This window comes from Amborella trichopoda, chromosome 3, assembly GCF_054954075.1.
Source record: "Amborella trichopoda isolate Santa Cruz 75 chromosome 3, AtrichopodaSantaCruz75HAP2 v2.0, whole genome shotgun sequence".
Lineage (NCBI taxonomy): Eukaryota > Viridiplantae > Streptophyta > Magnoliopsida > Amborellales > Amborellaceae > Amborella > Amborella trichopoda.
In genome coordinates, this window is record NC_142338.1 from 49,502,815 (window position 1) to 49,530,803 (window position 27,989).

General features: G+C 33.8%; 1 protein-coding gene and 1 pseudogene across 2 annotated transcripts; one reads left to right on the top strand and one right to left on the bottom strand.

Annotated features, from left to right (window-relative positions):
• Nucleotides 1-342: 342 nt before the first annotated feature.
• Nucleotides 343-13,193, bottom strand: LOC110006829 (nuclear intron maturase 2, mitochondrial-like; annotated as a pseudogene). Its single transcript, XR_016050996.1, has 2 exons — nucleotides 13,119-13,193; nucleotides 343-4,360 (listed from the first exon to the last, which is right to left on the bottom strand). The product of XR_016050996.1 is annotated as a nuclear intron maturase 2, mitochondrial-like (transcript).
• Nucleotides 13,194-17,947: 4,754 nt separating this feature from the next.
• On the top strand, nucleotides 17,948-27,962 carry LOC18429094 (ras-related protein RABH1b). Its single transcript, XM_006838387.4, has 6 exons — nucleotides 17,948-18,209; nucleotides 20,357-20,427; nucleotides 25,052-25,140; nucleotides 25,739-25,850; nucleotides 27,257-27,347; nucleotides 27,478-27,962. The coding sequence occupies exons 1-6, from the start codon at nucleotides 18,093-18,095 to the stop codon at nucleotides 27,622-27,624; spliced, it is 627 nt and encodes a 208-aa protein (XP_006838450.1). The 5' UTR covers nucleotides 17,948-18,092; the 3' UTR covers nucleotides 27,625-27,962.
• Nucleotides 27,963-27,989: the final 27 nt, after the last annotated feature.

Here is a 27,989-nt window from a genome sequence, read left to right on the forward strand (position 1 = left end):
CTTTTGACATGGTACCCTATTATGAAGCCAGTTTGATAACCATTTGAGATCCGAGGTCTATAAGAAGGAAGCAAGCCTCAAAAGCAAATCATCGAAAGAAGGAGTCCAGGCTTTCTTTACTATCTTCTCTGCTCTTCTCTTCCAGCTTTATTCTCTGCAATCTTTTGTACTCTCTTCAACCTTCTCTATTCTTTGCAATCTTTTCTACTCTCTTCAACCTTCTCTATTCTCTGCAATCTCTTCTACTCTCTACTCTTCAACCCTCAATCTCTATGCTAAACTTATTTATGAGAATCTAAAGTAATTTCTGATAATCAAAAGTATTGTTTGTAGATTTAAAAGTTTTATTTTCTCATTGAAATTATTTTTAAGGTGCCATTTGTGGCATTAGAATACTTTTGAGTTGATTAGTAGGTCGATTAAGGTAACCAAGCAGAAAAGGTCAATTTGTAATCTTTATTTGAGTTCAATATTTCCAATTTGAGATGTCTTCTGTGGGGTCTACCAGGGGTGGAGATCTGAGATGGAAATATTGTGTTAACCCGGATAATAATGATAAGAATAAAATTATGTACAATTTTTGTGGACATGTTTCTAATATCGGCATAAATAGATTTAAGAAGCATCTTGCCAGTATTAGAGGTGATGTTGCCCCATATAAGAAAGTCTCAGAGCTTGTAAAGAATAAATTTCTGAATACATTAAAGGTGAAAAGAGTAAAAAAAATTCAAAACAAAAAGATATAGCAGAATTAAAGTCAAGGGTCCATATTTTTTATGATAATATTGACATTGAAGAAGAGAAAAAAGCGAGGGAAGAAGAGGTAGCCATGGTTGATACTCAATGCTCTAAGAGCAAGAGGGCTTTTGAGTCTACGAAGCCTCATATGAGAGGGCCTATAGATAGTCTATCTATGAGGCATCGTAGTCTATCTATGAGGCTTCGTAGCCTTATGAGAGTCTACGAAGCCTCATTGATAGTCTTTTACGCCTAGCCCTGAGATAGTAATTGAGAAAGGCAGGAGAGGAAAGGGGAAAAAACAAGTGACAATTGAAAATAAATTTAAGAAAGAAGATAGAGGCAGGGAAATTCAGTATATTGCTCGGTGGTTTTAACATGCAGGCATTTCTTTTAACATTGTTAGCTTGAATAGCTTCCATACAATGTTGGAAGCAATTGCGTCAAGTTTGAAAGGTCCAACTCTTTATGAGATTGGAGGCCACTACTGAAGAAAGAAATTGAGCATACTAACGAATATCTCAAGACCCATAAAAAAGGATGGGTTAAATTTAGGGTTTCTTTAGTGACAGATATGTAGAGTGATAGGAGGAGGAGTAACATGAATTTCTTGGTAAATTGTCCCTTGGGTACATTTTTTTTTTGATCAATTGATGCTTCCAATGATATTCATGATGCTCATTACATATTTTCTTTCATTGATAAGGGTATTGAGGAGGTTGGGGAGGAACTTGTAATTCAAGTGGTTACAAACAATGCTGCTTCCAATCCAGCTGCAAGTCATTTGCTTCGACAGAATAGGCCTCGCATATTTTGGACTTCTTGCGCTGCACATTGCATAGATCTTATGCTTGAGGCTATTGGTGATTTGCCTACTATTAAAGAAATTCTTTTTAAGATAAGGAGGTTACAATCTTCATATACAGTCACATACTTACCTTTAGCATGATGCGCAAGTTTACAAAGAAAAGAAAGCTAGTGAAGCTTGAGATCACTAGATTTGCCACTGTCTACCTTAGTCTACAGAGCATATATAGGAAGAGGATCGCATTAAGGTCTAAGTTTGCTTCAGAAGAGTGGAGTAGGTGTAACTAGTCTAGAGATGTCAAGGGAAAGAAGGTACGGGATATTGTTCTTTCGAAATATTTTTGGCATGAGGTGAAACATGCGATAATAGTATTTTTTCCCTTGATGAAGGTCTTGCACTTGGTTGATGCTGATAAACCCTCCATGGGCTTTATATATGCTGCAATGGAAAGGGATTACAGAGAATTTGGGCAATGATGCAGCCAAGTATGACCCAATTTGGGAGATTATAGATGACAAATGGGATTGGCAGCTCCATAGACTATTGCATGCAGCGGGATACTACTTGAACCCCAATTTCTTTTATGTAGATGCACATATTGAGTCAAAAGGGAAAATTATAGAAGGTTGTAATGAGTGCCTTGAGAAATTAGTTCTCGATCCACATATCCAAGATAAGATATCAACTAAAGAGCTTATTTTGTACAAGTGTTCTTTGATGTCATTTGGGAAAGATATGACATTAAGATAGAGAAACAAAGACGAACCAGATAATATACTTTTTACTTTTGTTTTACAAATTATAATTTTCTTTCGAGTTTCAAGTACCTAAAATTATGTGTGACAATGTTAAATACCTAAATGAATTATAAAGGTTGCCCACATATTGCAGCCCAATGTACCTGATCAGTAAACATAACATTCCTTTTGTAATTCTACACAAGCATTGAGACATAATCCGGTGGAGAAATAAGCCCATGCTCCCTGAAAGATTCCCTCTGCTCCTCTAAGGTCTTTGGTCCTCCAATTTTATATACTCAAGCAAAACTTGCTCATGTTCTGGCCTCCATCCTTTTGGGAATGGAGTATAATAAGGGTCAGGCACAAGGGACATTCTTGTGTAATGAAGCCCATCAATCGAATCCATGAGACCCATCCTCAAAAGGTTGTGATACTCAGGTGATTGTCCCTTCTTCTCCTTCAACGGACGGCTGAGATTCCTCGAAGCTAACTTATAAATCTTGCCTCGAGACCTAAGCTTGTACTTTGCGGCATAAAGCTTTTTAAGAGACCCTCTGATGATATAAGAGCAAAAGTTTCATATTCTTTTTGCGATTATCTGCATATCTATACCATTCCACCATAGTGGAAAGAAACTTGTTCATTTGTGCATTAGTGTGAGCTTGGGTAGCATGAAACATCCGAAAACAAGGTTGTGGGTCTGGATCCCTATCTCCCTTGAGAAACTCTAGCTTCCTAAATTGCCTAATGCATTGCTTCAAGCTGGCTGTAACAGACAAAAGTGTACCGACTCCCTTCTCACTGATAATCTTCCCCCCAGTTGTTGTGTAACGAAGAGTAGGATACACAACCCTTCAACATATGACATGGTCCAGTAACAAAATCCCCTTAGTAATATTCTCTATTGGTAGGCTCTCATTATCAAGGTTGATAAGATACTTTTGCTCATAGAACTCTATTAATTGCTTCCTTATGGTGGAGGCATCAGGCCTTGGGCCTCTCACTCCAATCAAAATATGACCACCATGGCGAATATAATCCATCTTTCTAGTTTTATTAGGCCACTGGTTGGAACAAATTCAGGCCATGAAGTGTTCCCTTTATCTTCCTCCCCATTGGGTTCATTCCAAATAACATCAGTTTTAGTGGGGCGATAGAATTCATTGACTCTACCCTCCATCCAGTGGTCCAATTCATTGAGACAAATGTTTGCTAAGAGTGGGCTCAGAATTACACAATGAGCCCAAGAGGAGACCTTCTCAGCCTCCTCTGGTGCAAAACCAAAGAATGCTTGCAACCAATATGGGCCAGGTTTTGGCTCAGCATCTGGCAACACCTTCTTCTAATATTTCCTCTTTTTCTTTTCCTTCTTCAATTCTTCTTCATTTTCAGGCCGACCAGTTATAATGGAAGTCACAAGTGCCGATTTTATCAAATCAATCACCTTTTTATCTCGAACATCTCTTAACAAAGCATTAATCACCATACCCACTTTGACCCCATCTAAAAGTGTGCTTAAATCTCCTTTGATATACCATAAATAACCAGCAAAGCTCCTTCGAATTACTCGAAGAATAGTATGGGCATTCCTACCACGCCTGAAGGCGAAAGACTTTTGAGAGAATCGGGCTTCATATATTGGCTCAAGGATCATAAACATGACTTCTTGAACAATTCGGTCTTGAAATGGAGGTGGTTGAGAAGAGGTCATCAAGATTTTCAGCTTACGTTTAGATACAGACTGGATATCAACCTTATCTTTTGGAGAACGAATGAAGAATTCAAGCCTTGCTCCTCATCTAAACCTCGAATCAACCACTGCATCTCTAAGTACAGAATGTCTTTCTATGGCTGACATATCGATCATGTTTTTGGGTAGATATGAACCAGTTTCATCCGCACAAACCTTCTGGTACGCAAGAACCCATAGTTCCAGTCTACTTAGATAAGAAGTCAGACTAGTTACAGTATTGTTGGGTTCTTTAAAACTCTCAATCCAGAGCCTTGAGCAAATGCTAACTCCATCTTCTTTGCCAAAAGAGTGAGAAACTTCACCCCTATTATGAGAATGACTCTAAGTTAAGAAAAGAGAGCGAGAGCCACCATAGAGAGAGCTTTCTAAAATTGGGTTGTTGGGTTTTGAGAATTGTGAAAGTGGGCTCATAAAAAGTCACCATTGATGACCAGAATCAAGCTTAACAAGGATTCTTTTTCAGAGAAGCAGCCGTAAAATCAATGAATGCGATGCATTTGCAGAAGGGGGTTCGCCAGTTCAAAGCGCATTTGGATATTCCAAATGAGGTCAAACAAAAAGAGAAAATTGAGCAAATAGAGCAAAATGGAAGTCTTAGAGTACACAAATAAGCTCCTATAGTCTAAAAAGAGCTCAAAAAGAGCTGCAATCAACTATGAGTGTTCAAGCAAAGTTGAGGTTACAATTTGATGAGAACAGGACACCTACCCCAAAAAATCCTAAATCTTGATAACCTGCAAAATTCCACCATGCCAGGCATGGCCAACAAAATTCCATGAAAATAAGGTAACAGAAAACTCATAAATTACAAATGATTAGCCAAATTCTACTGCACTTGTAATCAACATCGAAATCCCAAGTTAAATGATAACAACATAAAAACCTATCCCATTATATAAAAGAAGCCCCAAGTTGAGATAAGCAAGAGATCATTTCAAGCAGAGAGTGCAATGCAAACCGATTACTTATTGAAGTTTGCCCATGGAATTGGAAGCCCTAATAATAGCGATGGGCGATCCATGGTTACACGGTCTTCAAAAGCTACAGGGCTCTTGAGTACTTAGAGCTCCTTGTAACTCTGCTAAAGGGCTGAGAAAGAGAGCCCCAGAAGACATGGCAAGCCGTGGCCGAACTAGAGTGGGGTTTTGAGAGTTTGGGAGGTTTCAGAGACAGAGAAAGGATGAAGCCCTTGTTAATGGAGGGTAAAATGCCCATCTGCATAATGTAATAACGGTGATACGGCTGGTTTAATCTTGTTTGTAGGAAGCGATTACTTTGATAAAATCATTTTACAGCTACATTCATCAATTTTTAAGTTACAACTATTATTAAATTTAAAACAAAATGTCCGTCATTGAAAATCTCGAATAATTATGGAGATTTTGAGCATTTGGCTCATAATACAACTGGGGTTGAAGTATAGCAGCAAGTCTTCGTTAAACGAATTTTTAAAAAAATCTTACTTCTCGTTTCTTAAAAAAATATATAAAATTATATTTTTTAATGAAATCAATATAAATCTGTTTATTATTTTTTTTCAAAAATATTTTTTCTTTATAAATTTATTTCTTCTTTAACTTAATATTATTGAATTTTGGTTTAAAGATAAGCACATTAGTGGGAGTAAATTAAGAATCTTGATTTAATAAAAAATTCCATCAAAAATTTCACCAATAATCAATATGTTCTCCAAAAACTAAGTTACCAAAATAATTGTATATGTCACATAATCCGTCGAGTTAAAATAAGAGTAACTCAAAGAAAAAAAAAAAAAATTTCCTTAAAACCTGGAACGTCCATATAAAGAACAAGAGAGAGATTCAATATGAGATTTTAACATTTATTTAGGTGAATTCAATGTGAGATTTTAACATTTATTTAGGTGAATTCAATGTGAGATTTTAACATTTTGTTGCTTCCTTTATGCATGGAGAAGTTTGATTAATTTCATATTTTTATTTTTATTTCGTTGGTGTATATAACATAGCATTTTGAAATACTATTATTTTACATATTTGGATGTTTGTATTTTATTTCAGTTAACTACAATCATATACCTAGGATCTTTTTTATTTTTATTTTATGAACAATAATCCTATACTTTGGTTTGCAGTACTTGTTATTTACTAATGTAATTTTTGTTTTTAGCATTGTCTTTATTGTTATTTCATTTTATGCCCCGAATAAATCTATGCTATGTTTTTTTTGTGACAATACAGCAAGCATTATTGTTGGCTTTATAGAGAGTTTCGACAAAAAATTATCCGTTATTACTCTAATGATCCTAGTTAAGGCCATAAAATTATTGTTCAATGGCTTTAATGTATCTATACAATAATTACAAGTCATAATACTATTTTGTGTCATTTTTAACATATCCGATTTTTTCATTCTATTTTTTTGAGTCAAGTACAAAATATTCACGATTCAGGACAAAATATTCACGATTCTATAACTTACCTTATTTTTGGGTGACTTGTATTTTTTATCCGATTTTCCCTTCAACTTTTTAAAATAAAACTAATTTATTACTTTTGGTTTGCTGATATATTATTATTCCCCGACTCACTAACTATGAGTTGAACTGCAGTTAGCAAGTTGAGGAAGGGCAGAAGTAAAAACCAAACTAGGCATAGGGTCAAAAAATTAAGATCTCATAGAGGTGGTGATTACACTTTCATGCAATGGTTTAAAAAACGGATCGGTGACCCGGATCGGGCACCCAAAAAACCGATTCGGATCGGCGAATCGGCGATCCGAATCGAGAATCAGGTGAATCGGTCAGAATAAAGCTTAAAAAAAATCTGAAAAAATTATTAAAATTCATTATAAATATTGTTTTTTAGGAATTCAATAAGAAATGACTCCATTAAGAATTTTCATGTTTTTGAATGAATATGCGAATATTGATATGTTCTTTCCCTGCATGAACCGCCATTCAGCATTTAATTTACATCACACAAAAGGATAAACATTGAATTATCATGGAATAAGTATATCAACATACATGGGCTACAATAAAGCATAAAATTAGTAACATATGATCTAAAAATAAAATGATAGACGACGTTATTGTTCTTCTTGGTCACGCTGGTGCCATTGATTGAATTCGTTTAACAATTCATTGATTCGATCTAAAAACGAATCATCGATATTAGCAGGCGTTTGACTATTCTCAAATCCCTGAGTGTTAGTGTTTTGTTGTGTTCCCAATCCAAAATTCCCGAAGCTTATTTATCCTTCATGTTCACCAGCACTGTCGTGCTCATTCCTACACTGTTGCTGTTGGGACTCGATATGTGAATAATATGGCTGGGATAGGGTGGCCTCAGAATCATCATTTCTCTCATTTTGTCTTTGAATAATATGGATCAAAAAAAAAATTAACAAATTTTCAAAAAAATTATCATGGATTAAAAAAAAAAATCACAAATTTTCAAAAAATTCTATCATGGATTACAAAAAAAAATTCGATCATGGATTAAAAAAAAAAATCACAAATTTTCAAAAAATTCTATCATGGATTACAAAAAAAAATTCGATAATGGATTAAAAAAAAAAAATCACAAATTTTCAAAAAATTCTATCATGGATTACAAAAAAAAATTCGATTATGGATTAAAAAACAAAATCACAAATTTTCAAAAAATTCAATCATGGATTACAAAAAATTCAATCATGGATTACAAAAAATTCGATCATGGATTACAAAAAAAAAAAACATAAAAAAACAAAAAATTCCATCGTGGATTACAAAAAAAGAAAAAAACAATTCGATCATGGATTACAAAAAATTCAATCATGGATTACAAAAAATTCTATCATGGGTTACAAAAACAAAAAAAAAACAAAAAATTCGATCATGGATTACAAGAAAAAAAACAAACATTTCGATCATGGATTACAAAAAATTCGATCATGGATTACAAAAAATTCTATCATGGATTACAAAAAATTCGATCATGGATTACATAAAATTCGATCATGGATTACATAAAATTCAATCATGGATTACAAAAAAAAACAAAAAATTCGATCGTGAATTACAAAAAAAGAAAAAAACAATTCGATCATGGATTACAAAAAATTCAATCATGGATTACAAAAAATTCTATCATGGGTTACAAAAAAATCGATCATGGATTACAAAAAAAAAAACAAACATTTCGATCATGGATTACAAAAAAAAAGCAAACATTTCGATCATGAATTACAAAACATTCGATCATGGATTACAAAAAATTCTATCATGGGTTACAAAAAAAAAAAAAAAAACAAAACAAAAAATTCGATCATGGATTACAAGAAAAAAAAACAAACATTTCGATCATGGATTACAAAAAATTCGATCATGGATTACAAAAAATTCGATCATGGATTACAAAAAATTCTATCTTGGGTTACAAAAAAAAAAAAAACCAAAAAATTCGATCATGGATTACAAAAACAAAAAAAAAACAATTCGATCATGGATTACAAAAAAATCGATCAAGTATTACAAAAAAATCTATCATGGATTACAAAAAAAAAAAAAAAAAAATTCCGTACGGGACTCGCCGATTCACTATATGGAATCGGCGATTCCGTAAAGTGAATCGGCGAGTCACTGTGCAGAATCGTCCGATTCTCTCTAGAACCGAACGATTCCTGTTTTTTTCACCGATTCGATCCGTCCATGACGATTCCCGAGTCGAACTCGACGTTTTTTTAAACACTGCTTTCATGTATTCTATGACTACTACATGGAGCATAGGATAATGCTGCAAACCACTATGCCCTACTCACCCACTTAGAATGAAGTAGTTGAGATGGGAAATAGAATCCATTGGGATGGTTAGGAGCATTGCAATTATCCTTAGATTTTTGGGAGAGGCGGTTCTTACCGCTACATATATCCTTAATAGGCCTTAATAGGACTCGTACTAAAGCGGTCCCAGTACTCCATATCAACTCAATACATGAAAGTCTACATTCTTCCGGTACCTCAAAGTTAGGGGTTGTTTAGCTCATATGTTAATACTTTCTCAAAAACATAATTAAGTTAGATCCCAAAACTATCAAATGAATTTTGATAGGTTACCCAAACCATAGTAAGAGCAACAGGTTTTACGATTTGTCTAATGGGAGAGTCATTAAGAGCCTAGAGGTGCACTTCCTAGAAGATGAATTTGTGGAGGGAGAAAGTAACTCACAAACTTATTGATCCTAAGAAATCAAAAAGGTATACCAACCAGCCCAACCGTAGTGGAAGAATTATAAGACCTCCTGAATTCTTTGCTTGTGTTCGAGAAGTTTATAAGAGAATTTGCGAAGAGCCCAATGATGAACCATCCACATATGAAAGAATTGTCCAAAACATAAAAAAAAATTATAATTGAGAATAAATTTGATGAATAAAACTTGTTGGATATGAGGGAAAACTCCTACAAAATTCATGGCCAATGTTGGATTATGGAGATGAGGGTAAGGTGGTCAAATCAATTAGTTTGCTTTACTTTAATAATATCATTTCACCTAAATACTTCCTTTAATATTTTGTTAAAAGTACACCCAAATGCCTTTGTTTTGGGTTTGAAACATTGTCTGAGCAAGAGTATTTTGATAAATTGGCTCATGATGAAAGTGATTCTCAATTATCAAAATGCTCTCATTTGTTTTCGATCCAAACTTAGAAAATAGATTTTAATATAAAAATACATATTTTGGATTTGGAACATGGAAAAAGTTGAGGTAGTTTCATCATTTAACGTGGCTTTTAAATCTAGTCAAATGATATAAATATATGTTTATGCTATGTTCCAAATTTGAATCCCTTAAAACCAAAATTGCCCTGCTTGCTCCTTAAATAATCAAAATAGTAAAGAGAATAAATTTGAGCATTTTTAAGAAATTACTTCAGCAGGTACCTAGGTGAAATTATCTCTCTCACACACACATACATATATAGAAGCACACACCTACACTATCTAATAGCATGTGGATTGCACAAGGCTCTAATTTGTGAAATTTTTCATAATTTTATGTTTACTTCAAGTTCCCATTTTTTAATAGATTTCACACACACACACACACACACATATATATATATATATATATATATATATATATATATGAGTAATGATCCTATGAGACCCTCCCACACTCATGTGTGTAGGACTCCAAAAGATCACCATTAAATTTGGCACAGATCTCTAAAAAAATCAAATCCCACAAACATTCTAAAACTTTTCCAGAAATCTGTGCCAAATTTAATGGTGATTGTTTGGGATCCTATATACATGGGTGTGGGAAGGTATATATATATATATATATATATATATATATATATATATATATATATATATATATATAGAGAGAGAGAGATTTCACACACACACACATGCATATAAGCACATACCTACACTATCTAATGGCATGTGGATTGCACAAACCTCTAATTTGTGAAAATTTTCATAATTTCATGTTCACTTCAAGTTTCCTTTTTTTTATAGATTTGAGCTATAATGTCACGACTAGATTTTCCATTAATCTTGCTTATAACTTCTAATATGCTATAATTTTTTATTTAAAGTTTGAGTTATGGATTTTTTTTTTAAAAAAAATTAATTCCATTTCAAAATGAGATATTTGTGTTGGGTGTGTGTGGCCATTAAAGACCTTATGAGTGCTTGTAATTGAACTTTTGATATAATGGAACATGAACTCAATGGGAGTGTCGTCCCGTGTAGACTATACTAAACAAACAATGTTTATTGATACCAGACTGAACTTGACGTGCTAGGCTAGTCGGTCGGGAAAAAACCATATTACCTGGGTATAGAGATTAAACCGATAAAAGTTATAATGAGTCATCCCTTGATGAGGTCAGAGTATACCTGGATGAGTGAATCGAGGGACTGTGTGACCCTTGTGTATGATGAAGGCCTTTAAAAATGAGGGTCAAAGCCTCATTCGCATATCATCACACAGCATGCACATATGATAACTATTTCGGGAAAACGAACAACTTTTAAGGGTGAAACTTGTGTATGTGCGAGAGATTACCCTTATGCATCATAGAGCTATGATTGCATCAGGTCTAAGTAACATTTGTACATCTCTATTGGAATCACGACCCTTTGCCTATTGGCTAGACTTTGATGACTCACTAATGAGCCCCTACATAGACTATAGGTCATGAGCAACATTGGGCCGGTTTGAGAAAACAAGTGTGGACCGTAGTCCACAATAGAAAGTGGAGTATCCCAGTGTTTATTTATTTATTCCTAGAATATATGAATCTATTTCACATCAAAAGTATTTAATTATATTTGTTTTAATGATATTTAATTTATAGAATTGTTATTTGAATTTTTCTAAACCTTTGAGTATTTTATTTATGAAATTTGGATTTATAAAAACAAATCTATTTATTTTACATTAATTTAAATATTCGAATGAGATTTTTGGGAATTCTAAAAAATCATAATTTATTTTTAAAATAATTTAATATTACATAGGAAGCCCAATAGTGCATATAGGTGCACCATGACAATTTTGTGGGGCCCATGGAAGCCACCGTAGGGTGGCACGGCCCACCCCATTCACTTTTTATTTTATTGAATCAATATTGATGGCTTGAAAGAAAATATATTGTATTTTGGAAAGTTTGATTTAATAGAATGTTTAAATCAAACTATGCAAATTGTGAAGATGATTGCCTATGAAATTGGCAAGTGTATTATTATTATTGATATTTTTATATTTCAATTAATTAATAGAAAAATGGTTTAGAAAATGGGGAAAAAGGTTATAACACATTCCATATGATCAATAGTATATAATCAATCTCACTGGTAGTGCATAATCAATCTCACTACATGTGTTCCAATATGGACTGGTATGATCAAGTATGGACTGGTATGTATCCACATATCTCTACACACCAAAATCTCTTATCTCTCTCTCTCCCATAAGAATATAGAGGGGCAATCTCAGCCATATAAAGTTTGTTTCTCTCTCTTCTTCCATAAGGGGCATGCCTCAACTTTGGTTATCTCTTTCATCTCCCATCTCTCACATAGCTTAAAGTGTTAAGTGTTTAGTAATGTGATGATATCTCTCGCAATTAGGTTATTAAGGGGTTAAAACCTTTGTTTGAAATCTAAGTTTTGAAAGGAGTTCTTGTTCCATTGGAGGGTTTGGCCTAATTGCTTTTCCATATTTAAGATTAAAGGTTGACTATTGATCCAACATCATTGGAAAGGTGGTGACTCAATATGGGTGTAATAAGCATAGTTGAGGTAATTTTCGATATTCACTTTCTTGTTTATTACCATATTTATGTATTATGTCTTTTGTTATTCTCAAGCACAGTATTGTGATTTTATTTGATTGAAGAAAGATTAGTTTTTGTGCCATCAATTTTTAGATTCTAGTTTTTTTTTCTTTATTTAACGACTACTTGTGAGTGATCTAAGCCCGAAAAAAAAAAAAAAGCATAAAAAGAAAAAAAAAAAAAAAAAAAAATTTATATATATATATATATATATATATATATATATATACATCGGCTAGATCACATAAGTCCAACTTTCAATTTGAAACTTCGTAAACCACTACAATATATCCTATTTTATCATATTTGTATAACTAGTTTATGCCATGATAACCACTTAGAATTTTCAATTATTCTTAAAGAATAGTTTCTTTATAACAAAAGCTAAATCATTAATCTTCATCATTTTAAAATAATCAATGCCGATTCAAACCAAGCGTGGACCTTGTGGATGTCTACCACTTCGTTCTCGAGGAGACGGTGCCCCCCCCGCTGAGAGGAGCAACCGGAGCTGAGAGAGTCCAACTCTCTACCATTGGTCTTAATTACCTTAAAAGAAGGGTAGGATTTGAAGCAATGACCTTGCATTCCCTATCCCACAATACAACCAATATGATATATCACTGTAAATGTAGATGTGAAACTTACCTTCCATATGCTGTTAACATAGAGGATCAAGGATTATTGGAGTTAGTGATGGAGATAAATTTATTGAAGGTCGTGGTGTGGATGCGTTTGGGAACACACAAATTGTAGTCTCACCCTTCCATAATCCATCTCCGATATGGATTGACAATCAAAATTTTTCAGATCTACCATTTTGTCATCCTCACTCATGACTCTAAAAGAGAGTGAGAGAGAGACCCTTAAAAATTATCTATCTTCTGCCTTCTTTTTTTTTGGAATATGTTGATTGTCTGTCTTATACCCTTTTTTGAACCATTCATTTCAATTCAGATATTGTACCTTTTTTTTGAACCATTCATTTCAATTCATACTTTATGGAGCTTCAAATTCATGAATCTCAGGTGAAAATGGGTTTACAAATATTTGAGATATGTTTTGAGTCCTAAAACTATTGAAAATCAGGACAAATGTGCAAAAGATTTACTTCATTCAATGCCTTCTTAATAGATATTGAAATATAGTGTGAGGAGCTTATGAAATATGGACACGTGTGTCCAAAGATTTGACCATATGATGACACTTGATGGACACAGACACCTGTTGATCTTGTAAAAATGTGTACAACACTCGTATAGATTGTCCAATGGCGTGTCCCCTTTTTGGACACATTTTGTTTCTGGAATGTGGCATTTTTTTGTTTAAAGAAAACCATTATTTAATAAATAATATTTTATTTTAATAGTTCACTATTTTAAAATTAAAAAAATAGTTTACAATAAAAATAAAAATATTTTTATTTTCTTGTCTAGGGTTTACGTAAGTTATTATTCTTATAAATAAAAGTATGATTTTAATTCAAGTAGTAAAAAACCTTTTAGGGTTTCTCTCTGTCCATTTATTCCTTTCCAAATCATGGACCTATGGATCTTCATTTGACCTCTTCTACAAATTTTCCCTCTTTCCTTCTCATTTTATTGTGTAATATCTTTTTACTTGACTAATTTTTTTTTGCTATTGACAGTGTTGATCATGTTCTACCTTAGTTTCTTAATTTTAGTATTTTAGATCATTTTAATTGCATTGTCCAAGCACTTAAGTTTTACGAGTTTTGAATGACGATACTAATATTTGATAGTCTATAAATTTTGTAGTACATTTGCCTACAAAGTCCAATATTTTGCTCTTGTATCAATTTTTAGTATTAATCTTTTAGATAGCTTAGATTTGTTCATAGCAATCTAAGATTGCTCATGAGGAGGCAATATACTTCTAAATGTAATCCATGTAGATATTGGGATGTGCATCTTAGTGAAGACAACATAGATAGTCCTACTGAAATTGAAATCGAGAAACATGGTGTCCAATGAATCAATTTTAGAGAAAGATGGATCTATTGCGAGTGTGAGTGGTGTGATCCCATGATTTTGTATGAATACATTAGGACCATATTCACTAACCATGCAAAAAAGGTACTACTTTTCGAATTAATAATTAGTGAAGAGTTATTAGTTTTTTTTTCATATTATTATGATGCAACCTTAGATTATAATAAATTTTTGTTGAATAGAATTATGATTGATGAAGTAACATATTTGGACTAGTAATTTAATTTATTTCTTTTATGCGTTGCTATTGTTATAACATATGCACTGTTGTATATATAAATGCAGATGTGAACTACAAATAAATTTTAATATATATATTTATAGCCATATGCATATATATAAACACCATATATATATTGTATGAACGTGTCGTGTCTAGATGACATTTATTTGAGGTCATCGTCTTTGACACTCACATCAATGTCACAAATAGACACATATATCAGTTTCTATGTAACATAAGTGGCGAGAGGGATGATCTCATAACTCTAAGAGTGTTTGATATTTTGGAGAGACGTTTTAAGAAATTTGGAGGGAAACAAGTTAGAGTGGAACTTAAAATTCATTTTCTTCTTTATTCTCCTTATTTATAGTCATATTCTCACGACAATAAGGTACATGCACATTAAAAACTGAAAGAACTCATAATAAATAGTTTTAGGGGAGTGATTTCATGCAATGGTTGTATAATAATATAATGAAACAATCTTCAAAAATCATGTCAGGGCTACTTGTTTGATCCAAATTTTAAAATAGAGCAATGATCCAATGCAACAGTTGTATCATAGTATAATGCAACGACACTTCTAGACAATCATGTTTGTGCTATTTGTACGACCTCAAATTTTGCACACACACTCTCTTCATCTCAATAATCAATCCCCAAAAGGAACAGCTTATGTTAGTTGAGCTAAAAACATACTTTCTAGGTTGTGTGTTTAATTTTTTATTTTTTTTTGTGATTGTTCATTAGAATGAAAATAATATATATTTCAAAATTTGGATCAAACAAATGGCCATAAGATGGTTTTTTAAAGTTGTTGCATCATATTACTATACAACGGTTACATGAAATCATTGCTCTTTAAAATATAGTATCTTTTCATTTTAATGAACAATCATAAAAAAACAAAAATTTGAAAACACAACCGAGAAAATGTTTTTTAGCCCAATTAACTAGGCCGTCCATTTTGGTGAGATACTTGGACTAGACCTTAGAAGAACTCTTTTTATTTCCAAGTATTTTAGATAATTAGATTAACAACATTAAAAAATAAAAATTGATTTCGAATTCATAAAGAGCTAGATATTGAAATTCACTAAATGGACAGTCTAGATTCATTGTTGGAGGGGACTCATTCTGACCAGAGCACAAATTAAAGTCTTTTTGATATTGATTATTGTGATGAAGAGAGTATGTGTGCACATTTTTGGATCCTATAAGCACCAGAAATATGATTTTCTTGAAGTGTGGTTTCATTATATTAAAATGATATGATGACATGATATCATTTCCCATAGTTTTACGAGGACAATGAAAGCTGGGTCAATATTAGCTCTCTTTTCCATGCGATGTTAAACATAGGGTTAGATATGCTCATTTTATTTATTTATTTTATTTCTTAAGTTGTTAATGTAGTGTAAAAAAACGTCGAAGTATATCAATTGCACTATTGCATACCATGTTTTTAGTGTAAAGGACACGTTTTATACAAGTTCATGTAGAAATGAGTCCCCTCTTAAATTTATTTTTTAGATGGATCTTTGGACCCAATTTTTAATGACATATAATGTCATAGAGATCATAAAGGATGAGGTTTCCATAAGACGCATGCTTTATAAAAACAAAATGAAGCTTCACCTTAAATCTTTATCTAGAAAGTACTTTCGGCAATGAAGATCTTTATGATGGTTCTAAAATCAATTTCTAACATCGATAATGAAATTTAAAACTTAAAAAATGGTAAAGATCCTGCGGATCTACGAATAATTATTTTTAGGGTGAAATAGATGGTCTAGATAACTTGTTATAATATACACTATTTTTAGAGCTTGAAATCCTATTTTTTTTTATAACCATAATGTTTCATGATAAGATGATCTATGTAATGGTTTTTCAATACTTGAATTGTAATTTTCGATGAGTTATGAGATAAGGCTTATTTAGTTTGATAGGGTTATAACCCTATCAAATCATTTTTTGATCATAAATATGAAAAAATAAATAAATTTAAAAACTTAAAATAATAATTTTATGAAAAAAACATTCGGACTGTTAGTTTCAACCGTTTTTAGGTAGACCACCCATTTGCACCCATCTTTATGAAGGGTGGTTTGTAGGTACGGCAGACATGCCTCCTTCAAAGACCGGCATATCGATAAAAAATCCAACACTTTTGTCTGCTCTTGGAAATTGAAACCACCCACAACATACCATCAAAATCCAAAATTTTTGTGTGCTCCTGAAAATTGAAACCACCTACAACGTACCATCATCCGGAGAGGCAAATGTAGAAATGTGTTCTCAACGCATGGAACAAATTTTTTTAATGTAAAATCGAAACTACTACATACATAAATTATAGAGCTAAGGGACAAGCATCATTTACCTGATTAGTTTTAGAATAGGGTGTGGTTTCTATAGATAGGGTTGCAATTTTAAACAATCCAATTAAAGCGTACCTCTAAATTTTATTATAACAAGTAATTTTGGTGTAAAAATTCATTAAGATTATTTGAAATTTTTTTTTCTAATTATAAAATTTTAAATTATAAAACTAGTTAAAATCAAGTAGATCTATAAACATAGGGTGCGGTTTGTATAGAGCCTAGGCTCTAAACAATCAAATTAGAGCCTACCTTTAAATAGTGTCGAAAAATATTGTTTCAACATTAGAAATCTTTGTGATAGCCTTAAAATATATTCTCTTCTTTATCTATAAAGTTTAAAGCTTCAAAAAGAGTGAACAACATATATATGGAAACTTAAAAATCTTGAAAACTGACAGTAAAAAAATATGTTATACATTATTTCCAAAACTTGAAATCGAATTTTTTTTCATGTTCATGCATCTTAATGCCGAGATGATCGATTAGAGGATATTTGAGTATCAAAACAACCTCTCTTAGTGAAATTTTTGAGGTAGGCTCTACTTTGATGGTTTAGAGCCTGGGCTCTATATAAACCTTTCCCATAAACATATGAAAATCTTGACACTCTAGATAATGTATGGCAAGATGCACTAATTATGATACTCAAAATCATTTTTTTTTTTTCATGTTCATACATATGAGATGATCAATTGGAGGGGTTTTCAACATTAAAACAACATTTTCCGATTTTGAGGTGCATCTTTAATTCTACACTTTTTCTTTTTTTAGAATATTATTTCCTCCCCTACAAAAGAAACTATGTGTTGGCATTTTGCTGGTTCAAAAATGTTTTTGAACGAAAGCTTTTTACACATTGAAAACCCGAAATGAACCCATAGAAATTGCCGATATTTTGAATAAAAAATAGGTGAATAAATAAAACCGAGGGTTGATATATCTCCGTTTGAAGCGTGAGCCCTCTTTCGCAGAACATTACAGTTCATAAAACCAGCCTTTTTCTTTCTTTTTTTGACAATAAACCAGCGTTTTTCTTTCTTTAGCCGCCATCGACTCCACCCCTTCAACAAAATTCAAAGTGAGAGAGTAGAGATCAAACCTTGGAAGGTTAGCCATGGCGACTGTTTCTCCTCTAGCGAAATACAAGCTGGTTTTCCTTGGAGATCAATCAGTTGGAAAGACCAGCATCATCACCAGATTTATGTATGACAAGTTCGATAACACTTATCAGGTCATAGTCAATTCCCTCTCTCTTTGTCTGTCTACTGATATTTGCTTGTTGATTCATAATTCTCCATTTTCTAATCTGAATATTCCATTTTCGATGAGCAATTATGCTTTCCTTCTCTACATCTTCCATCTTTGAGCCGAAGTTCTCCATTTTAAACTTGTTTGTGGATTAGAACTCTATTCCTCTTTCTGGATGTTAAATCTGTAATTAGGAATTCAGATCTGTTATTTCAAGGGCCTACCTTGGATAAAATTTATCTGCTTCGAAATCTTATTTTGATCATCAAGTTTATTTCTCTTAATGTTTGAATCTTGACTCATAACTCGGATCTTTTATATTTGTAGCCCTGTCTTCGTGTAAAGCCCTTCACTATTTATCAGATCAGCATATTATTATTTAAGTATCTCCTTTGTCTCTCTAGTAATTGATTCACTGTTATGAATTAGAAATGTTTGCTTTAACGGGCTTGATTCTCATATAAGATTTGCTATACTTGTGAAATTCATCTCTGGTGAATTCACCTGTTTCTCCATCTAGATATCTAATTATTGAAATGAAAATGAAATCTATTCACCTTTTGAGCTTATTTTCAGTATTGCTTTCAATTTTCTGATAGTAATTCTCTAAATTTCTCTCCCTTGGCCTCGTCGATTTTTTACATCATTTTATTCCGTTATTTTAACTAGCTAGTCACCCTAATAATTCCAATAATATTCAACAAACCATTTATGTAATTTACTCTTTTTGCTGTCATGGTATTTAATGATTCAATTCTGTTCCTTTTAGCTAATTCTAGAGGATCGCTCTTGTACATTTGTTTGTTTCCCTCATTCCTTGTGTTTTTGGAGCTATGGTTATTGTATGTGTAATAAGTATATTGATAGTGATCAATTTGATTTTTCTCAAAGTTCTTGTCTTCTTGATCCATTTGATTTGGTAATTAGTTTTTAGAATTATGAGTTTGTGGATCCTGTCGGATTGGATTGTGAGAAATGCTTTCCTATTTTATGATGACAACTTCCGCTAAAGGGAAGTGTTCACATTCAGATGTTTGTTAGTTGGAGCTCTCTTATATATCTAGTCCCGATGTCTAATGTGTCTTTGTTTTATTTTCCTTGTCATGAGTAATGACCATGATTTATTTAGCAGGTTGGTTTATTGGAGAACCTTGCGTCTGCTAGCCCATTAATCTTGGAACTTGTGCAAGATCCATTAGTTGAACTGCATGTTGCACTATAATTTTGTGATATATAATTATTTGGGTGATTGCCATTTCCATTCCTTATCAGGACTTTTTAAGTTGTAGCTTTCCCCTCAAATAGTTTGTTAATGCAATTTTTGATGTTTGAGGTGCCACTTACCAAACTACAATGGGTGTTGTTGCATTTTTTGAAATTCCATTCTTGATTGGTTCCCTTTTGATAATAAAACTTTGCTTGACTTTGGAATTTTCATGTTCAGTTGTGCATTGTTCGTTTGAGATGCTGCTGCACTTGCTGTGTATTTCATGTTATCGTTATGCCGAAGGTCTTCTTGTTATTAGTGTATATTTTTCAAGGTTTCTTAGTTTCCACTGTTGGTTTTTGAGTGTCACTTCAAATTTATATGACTGATGAGCATTTGAATTGGGTAGGAAATGTTAGCTTGCACTTTGTTTGTTTTTCTGAGCCTTGCTTCAGGTCGGTATTATACATTAAGTATTTTTAAGGCTTACATTGCATCGAATTTTATTTTTAGATCTAATGAAATTTATGGTTTGCAATGTCAATGAATGGATAAACACGGGAAGTTGCAAGCTTAAACTAACGGTTATGTTTTACTCTCTGGCGTTTCTTGAGGATAGCAAGGACAATCATGTGTCTTCTTGCCAGGAAAAAATAGCGTGTGAAATTTATAGTATCAATGAAGGATGTTTTGAAGTTTTGTTATGTGCCTGCTTTCTACGCAGTCCTCTTAAATGTTTTTTTCCCAAAGCAGAAATTTCTTCTCATTATTTGCTTTCTGGTTGCTATTATTTGTTATTTAACTATTTATTTAGCAGCCTAGGCATCCTGGTTATAAATTTTAGGTAATTCTTAGATTAATTCATTGCTATCAATCTTTGTTTTGGAGGACTTGTGGTTAATTGATACTTTTCTTATATAAAGGCTACCATTGGAATTGATTTCCTATCAAAGACAATGTACCTTGAAGATCGAACAGTTCGCTTGCAGCTCTGGTAAGCTTGGCATTAATAGGTTATTTTATTTACCAATAAATTGCAGCATGTTAGTTTGTTTTGATTGCAATTTATATTTAGCTATATTATAAATGAAAGAAAATTATCTTTTATCTGTTTAATGAATGGTTCCTCCTACTACTGATTGTCATTGTTATGCTTTCAATGAACTACATGAATTGGTAAGCCCAGATGTGGACTCCCTTGCACAAGTCAGAGTTAGTGAAGAATCCCTGTCTAATGGGACAATGTTTTGTGCTGATGATATTTCTATTATATATATTTATATTTTTGGTGAATCAACCTATTGATTGTGTCCTTCAAGCGACTTGATGTATACTATTTTTGAGTAGCAATGACTATTAACTATAGAAGAGTTCATTAAGGGGCCGTTTGGGTACGTGGAAATCTATAACGTGACAATAGATTATAAGGAAATATGATATTTATACTGTTTGGGTACACTTTAAAGTAAGGAAATGGAAAGACATTAGACGAGATTACTCGAGATTTCTCCAAAAATCACGAAATCCATTACGCGCGGTGAGGGGTTAAAAATCTATTACGAAGTTGACAGGTAATCTCTGGAAGGAAATCTTTTGCGTGAGTCTCTCTGCCCTATCCCCGCTTAAAAAAACATTTCCCTCTCTTAAGTATACCGTGTACCTTATAATTATTAAGGTGAGTAGAAAGTGAAAGTAGGGGATATGAAAAGGGTAATCTAAATTAATTTGAACGAGGATAATTTTTTACTGCAATCATAATAAAAAATTTCTATATCCCTCTATCCCCAATTTGGGTTGTACTCTCATATACAAACAAATTTTTTTAATAATTGGTAAGTGAAAGTAAGGGGAAATCTAAATTGATTCCTAGTATGGAATGAGTCAATCATCCACTTTGGTATCTTATTGAACCAAAATCGTGCTATTGTTCCTCCATTGATCAATAATTTTGATCTTTGGGTACCATAAAGATTTTGATTTTGTTATCATAAATTTATTGCTTATTTGAAATTGTATATAGAGAGACATTTGAAAGGCTTCTATAAAAAACATATAAAAACAAGGCTTATCACATTAAAATCATGTTATTCCAATCATATTATTCCAATGACTTATCATGTTGAAACCAAAGTCTAATCATGTTAGCCAAACATAGCCATATTTTTCATATTTGGATGGTAATGCATTTCTCATATTTCTAACAGACAGCCAAACATGAGCAATGTATTTCCCAAGTTGCATTTAAATACTACCCAAACAGTTACAATCCATTCGTGGGTAATGTATTACGCCCATAATATATTTCACAGACAATATATTTTCAGGTATCCAAATGACCCCTCAAAGTATACCACATGAACTCATCATCATCATCAGAGCCTTTTTCTAACTAATTGGGGTTGGATACATGAATTTTAGTCCGTCATTCTGCTCTATTAAGGGTCATAAGTTCGCATATTTTTTTTTACTCGTTCCAACCATTGCCTTTTGGGCCTACCATGTGCCCCTTTGAGCCTTCCACTTGAACTAACTCGTCCCTCTTAATTGTTGTACAGGGTCTGTGCTGCACATGGCCAGCCCACCTAAGTCTACTTTCTTTCATCTTATCTCTTATTGGTGCCACACCTAAATTCTCTCGAATGTATTCATTTCGAATTTTATCCATTCTTGTCTTGCCACTCATCCATCTCAACATCCTCATCTCAGCTACACTCATTCTATGGGCACGTTGTTTCTTGATCGCCAAACATTCCACCCCATAAGGCAGAACTGGTCTCTTAGTTGTCTTATAGAAATTTTCCTCCAGCTTCATTGGTATGTAGCGATGACATAAAACTCTAGTTGCACATCTCCACTTTGCCCACCCAACTCTAATTCTATATACGACGTCTTCCTCAATATACCACATGATTTAATAACTTAATATATCCTTATTGGCTTTGTTCTATATTATTAAAGGTTGGGAGTCACTACATGTTAGGACCAAAATAACATTGTTTTGGAAACAAATAGGAGTTTCCCATTATATATGTTATTTGTGTGTTTGATACTTCTATGAAGTGAAGTTTAGGGTTTAATAACAACTGAATGAAGTTTTTCTTTTTTCTTTCGGTTCCTTTTTCTGAACAAAAATGCTAGAAACACAAAACGTTTCTAGAATACCTACAACTATTGACCACTTGCTTGGCTCAGAAACTCAAGACAACTTGTCCAGTATTTTCACAAAATGGGGTGCAGTTTGCAAATGACTTTCCTTGCCTTCTAAGCCGACAAGATGCCGCTTAAGGACTTGCTCCCAATGCCTGTGAATTCTTGGGGAAACAAGGAAAACCAGTGCTAAACAAAAAGGTTCTGAGTTGTAACATTACTGAAATCTTCTACACCATGAGGGCCAGCCAAGCATCATCATCATCAAGCCTTATCCCAATTATTTGGGGCCGGCTATAGGAATTATGTTCTTCCATTCTTCTCTATCAAGGGCCATATCCTTAGTACATAGGTGTAGGATTCATGATAAGAGTGGCAAATTTTTACATTGGCTGCCTACCTAATGCACCTCTTGTACGCAGGTTTGGGATGGTTAAGGAAAATTTTAATGTCCTCACCCTTATTAGACCAAATGTTAAAAATCCAAAAGCCAGATTCCTGGATATTTTGAACTTTAAACCATGAAACTTACCAGCTCAGGGGAGCTCTCAGTAGCAAAAAAAAAAGGATGATCCAGGTATTAAGTAGTTGAACATTCCATAGTATCTGATTCAAAATATGCAGCAATGAGTATATGCATGAGTTCCACCATTCAATCACATAATACAGGTAAGTGAAACACAGACTTGGATAATAAATTGGCAAATATTAGAAACCAAAAACAGATACAACAAAACAAAAAACTATAACAGACATGCAAACCCAGACAAAATGTGGCATAGGTGTCCAAGCAGTGAAATATTGGTCATCAAAAGCTAAAACATGATGAGCAAGATCCATTCGTACCTGGAAATTTAGCTAAGCATAATATTTGAGCAGAGCTGAAATATTAGCAGAGCTTAAACACGTGTTTTAGCAAAGCTGAAACATGATCAGCAAGGGCTAGCCAAGCATAATATTTGAAAATTTAGTCTTCTTTTCTATTTACTCCATTGAAGCCTGCTTGAGCTGCCTTTTTTTTCCGAACTTCCATCAAACTTGAGCTTTAAAGACGTTCTTGGTAAGAACATTTATCCAATATTAAATATTGATTGAGGCAAGCAACCCCTGATCAGTAACCACCTTATGTTGTGATCCATCTTTCCTTCTTCACCCCTATAGCATGCAGAGAACCAAATTAAGACATCTGTGTGAATCAGATTGAGCAAATCCTATATCTGTTTCTGTGGACTCTTCACCTGTATTCCCCCCTTTCAAGATCCTTAGGTTTGTTGCTAAAACATGAGATGGGAGGATGGGAATGCTCAATTGGAGACTTGTTAATACATTCTAAAAGGTTGTTGATTATTGCAAGTTGATTAGAATGATGCTCTTAGAGTCTTAATTATGGTCTTAGGAAGCTCATTTGAGCTCTGGACAAGATGTATAAAATGGCTTGGTATTATGGCACACCCACTCTTTCCAATGGCTTGTGGAGGCTGTGATGTCTACCATTTTCTAATTATCATTGAACAAGGAAATATATCACGCTTCCTTTGTAGATGCTTAACCATTTGTTTCTTCTGTGGCTCAAGTGTATCTCCAAGGAAACTAGTTTCCGTATTAGATATAGGATTGTACTGGTTACCAACTAATTTGGCAATCCTGAATTCAGTGGGATGAGAAACAGAGTGTTCTTTGTTACTGAAGGATTCAGAGTTCAGAAAACGGTGGTGGCTGGAGAAGAGGTTTGGGGTAGAGGGGTTATTGGGGTAGAGGTGTAGGGTTGTTCTGAGCACTGTATTGAATAATAGGCAGCCTCGGAGGCTATCTTTCTCTTCAGGGGATAAAGGGCTTGCCATAGGTGGATGAAACTGAATTTAGAAGAATGAGAGATTGTGAGATGGCGCTTGAAACATCCATCAACTTGGCAAAGAGGGAAACTCTTTTTCATGGATTTTTGTACACATTCAAATGAAGTTGTGAACAAAATAACTGAACTGCTCCTTTATTAATAATTCTAATACAAAAGATCGTAACTATGATACATAAGATCATAGTGCCTCTATTCTCTTATATAGATCTATGGCAACTACCTTTTGGTGTGATAGATATATCGTAGTACAGAGAGCTGGAATGAATCTAATGATATGCACGAAACTAGACTTAGTCATGTAAAATGTATCTGGTTGTCAAAGACTTACTGCACTCTGCTGCCTCACATGTGCCCATGGATGTACAAAGAGTAGATTGCATCACAAGGTTTCTAGGTCAAGATAATTGTTACTACATGTTTAGATAGGCGAGCCTATTGGTGTTAGAAAATTAAAGTACTAGTGAAGTTCGCTTTTTTGTTTTTCAATTGCATTATGTCCAAATATGAATTACCAAGGTTCATGCCTTTAGATTGATTATTTGTACGTGTGAGCTTTCCAGTGCCTTATCATTTCTTCACGTTATTACTCATACATGATAAAGTTTCATTTTAACAGGGATACAGCTGGACAAGAGCGATTTAGGAGTCTTATTCCAAGCTACATCAGGGATTCCTCTGTTGCAGTCATTGTATATGATGTTGCAAGTATGTGATTGTTCTAACTGGTTTGATATGGAATTATGGCAGGATCATGTGGTGATATATATAGGAAGTTAACAATTGGTTTGTATATGCTCAAGTGCTTGTGCATGAATTATTATCATGATTCCTGTGCCTGTGTGCATACTTGCATGTTTACGTACGTGTATTTTTCAATTCTCTGGTAATGGTACATAGGACTGGGTTCATTAGGATTAGTGCAACACTGCAACGAAATTCATGCATGTGCATTTTTGTCAGGAATTGCTCCTCATGAACCCTTTTGTGGTCCTTTTATGGCCTTGCTCATTTTGCAACTTTTCCAACATCACGAGTAGTTGAAATGATCTAACATGGAAAACCAAAAAGATCCGCAAAGTAATTGCATTTAAGTAGTGCTTCATATATCTGCTTCATTTTTTTCATCAAATAATTATGTTTTAGCTAAGCTTGGATGCAAATTATTCCCAGATTCTTAGTGCAGTACATTCTCTGGGGTTCCTCTTGTTGAATATTTTTCTTGGTTAAGGTATGGAGAACTGATTTATCTTGTTTGTAAGAAATTGACTACCCTTTGCATTGCTATGTATTTTATGTATTTCAGGCCGACAATCATTTTTGAACACTTCTAAGTGGATTGAGGAAGTACGCACTGAGCGTGGTAGTGACGTTATCATTGTCCTTGTTGGAAACAAAACGGATCTTGTGGACAAGAGGTGATGGTTTGCGAGTTTAATTGACTTTGAATAAGTTATTATTGTTTTATATTATTCTTAATTCCCATTATCTTCTTTATGATGAAATTTTCATTCATTTCCGTAAATTGACTGGTATGCCTTATTTGACGTTTGGCTGATAAGCCTTGTAAGTCTTTACTGGTTTACCTTCTTTGACTTGTCTCACGTTATTATTCTGATATTAAATCGAGCTGAGTATCTTGAGTGCATAATAATTGTGGAAAATATTTTTTACAGATGTTGTTTTCTATTTATTTTGCAAGCAAATTAACCTAACGTCATGAAGGAACCCCTTTACATAGATGTCTACATATGCATCCCTGCTACATGAATCATTGTTTCGTCATCGTCATCTTCATCGTAATATAAAATAACTTGGTTTTGCACAGTGGCTAACGCTTGGTGTGTCAAGAGAACTCTGGACATCTATCCAGGTTCGAAAACTTGGCTTGGGTTCAGGACTTAGGCCCTACCCAAACCTGAGCCAAGTTACTCGGGTAAGTGAGAGTGGACATGCCCGAGTAGTGTACTTGCCCAAAAATGGGGTAAGAAATAAAAGTAAAAATAAAAAGCTAAAAATATAAAATCAGTAAAAATAGAAGTAAACTATAAACAGTTCGTACCAGAGTTTGTGTCTCTGCAGGGGGACTGAGTCCGAGTAACTTGACTCATTCCAAGTGTATGGGCTGAAGCGCTGTTCTCATTGGATGAATGTCAGATGCTAGGATCTGTGACTATGGTTTCCTCTGTTTTTTCTTTTCTGCCCCCCTCCCCCAATAATTTCCATTATTTTGTCATCTAATTTACCTAAGAATATTCCAAACTTGATCCGTGATGGTATGCACCTCATTTAGGTAGGATAATGATATTTCTGTCATTACCTGGCTGTGTAATGTGGTATCTAACTTTCATGGAGTATGGTTTGCTTCTACCCTTGTTTTAGAAATGGTCTTATTTCCTCAACATATATCTAGTAAATGGTTGCATTTCCTATTAACAGATTTTGCATGTGTTCTACTTGATATTCCTATTCTCCCATTGAGTGCCTTACCAGTTGCAACTGTGTTGGGGTGGTTGGGGGGGGGGGGGGGGGGGGGGGGGGGGGGGGGGGGAGAGAGAGAGAGAGAGAGAGAGAGACTGTATCCATTTCTAAGGTACCATACATCAATATTTCAGTACATATCAATCAACTGTCTTGAGCTTCAACTGTCTTAGAGACTGTATCCATTTCTAAGGTACCATACATCAATATTTCAGTACATATCAATCAACTGTCTTGAGCTTCAACTGTCTTACGCTTTGTGCTTTACTTTTTGTCACAAGGTACTATATAATTAAGAATTTTTTGCTTATCAGTGTATTTATATGAGGTTTGTTTGTAACAGGCAAGTTTCAATTGAAGAAGGGGAAGCCAAAGCGCGTGATCTAGGTGTGATGTTCATCGAAACAAGTGCCAAGGCTGGATTTAACATTAAGGTTCTGCTCTCTCCTTGGGCCTAATGTGAATTCCCTTTCATTCAATGATTCTGTATTAATAGACTAGAAAGAAAAATATTATGCTTGATTCTAAACTTTTAACTTAAAAGCTGCCACTACACTTATGCAGGCTCTGTTTCGAAAGATAGCTGCTGCTCTTCCAGGAATGGAGACTCTCTCTTCGACAAAACAAGAAGACATGGTTGACGTGAATCTCAAGGCTACGAATGCAAACACATCACAAGGCCAGCAACAAGCAGGCGGATGCTCTTGTTGAAACTAGTTTCCATCTTCATCGGTGTGCTCTGGTCCATTCGTTTGTGGACTCGGCTCAAGTTGTTTCTCTCTTTCCAGTTTGGCGGATTAATGTGCCAAACCCTTGAGAAGTGCAAGTTTGAAATTTCAGAGAGAGAAAGTTGGCTGTTATCGCGGGAGGGGGCTTCCTTTTCATGGTAGAGTCCAAAGAGATAATTGTATTCGTATATGGAATTGTTTGTATTCAGACACGTTGGGAAGGTTTGTTGAGAGGCTTGGCCGTCTAGAATATGCATATCCATAACCTTATCATGATTTCTGAATATGGTAGTTTGAGCTGTAGCGCTATATATTTAGAAATCCTTTTTTCTTGTTTTAGAGAGAGAG

What these genes read in the sequence shown, in the direction of transcription:
- LOC18429094 (XM_006838387.4), top strand. Translation starts at nt 18,093, where the DNA reads ATGGCGACTGTTTCTCCTCTAGCGAAATACAAGCTGGTTTTCCTTGGA. An exon ending in CATTGTATATGATGTTGCAA is followed by an intron (nt 25,141 to 25,738) that starts GTATGTGATTGT and finishes TATGTATTTCAG; the next exon opens with GCCGACAATCATTTTTGAAC. An exon ending in ACGGATCTTGTGGACAAGAG is followed by an intron (nt 25,851 to 27,256) that starts GTGATGGTTTGC and finishes TGTTTGTAACAG; the next exon opens with GCAAGTTTCAATTGAAGAAG.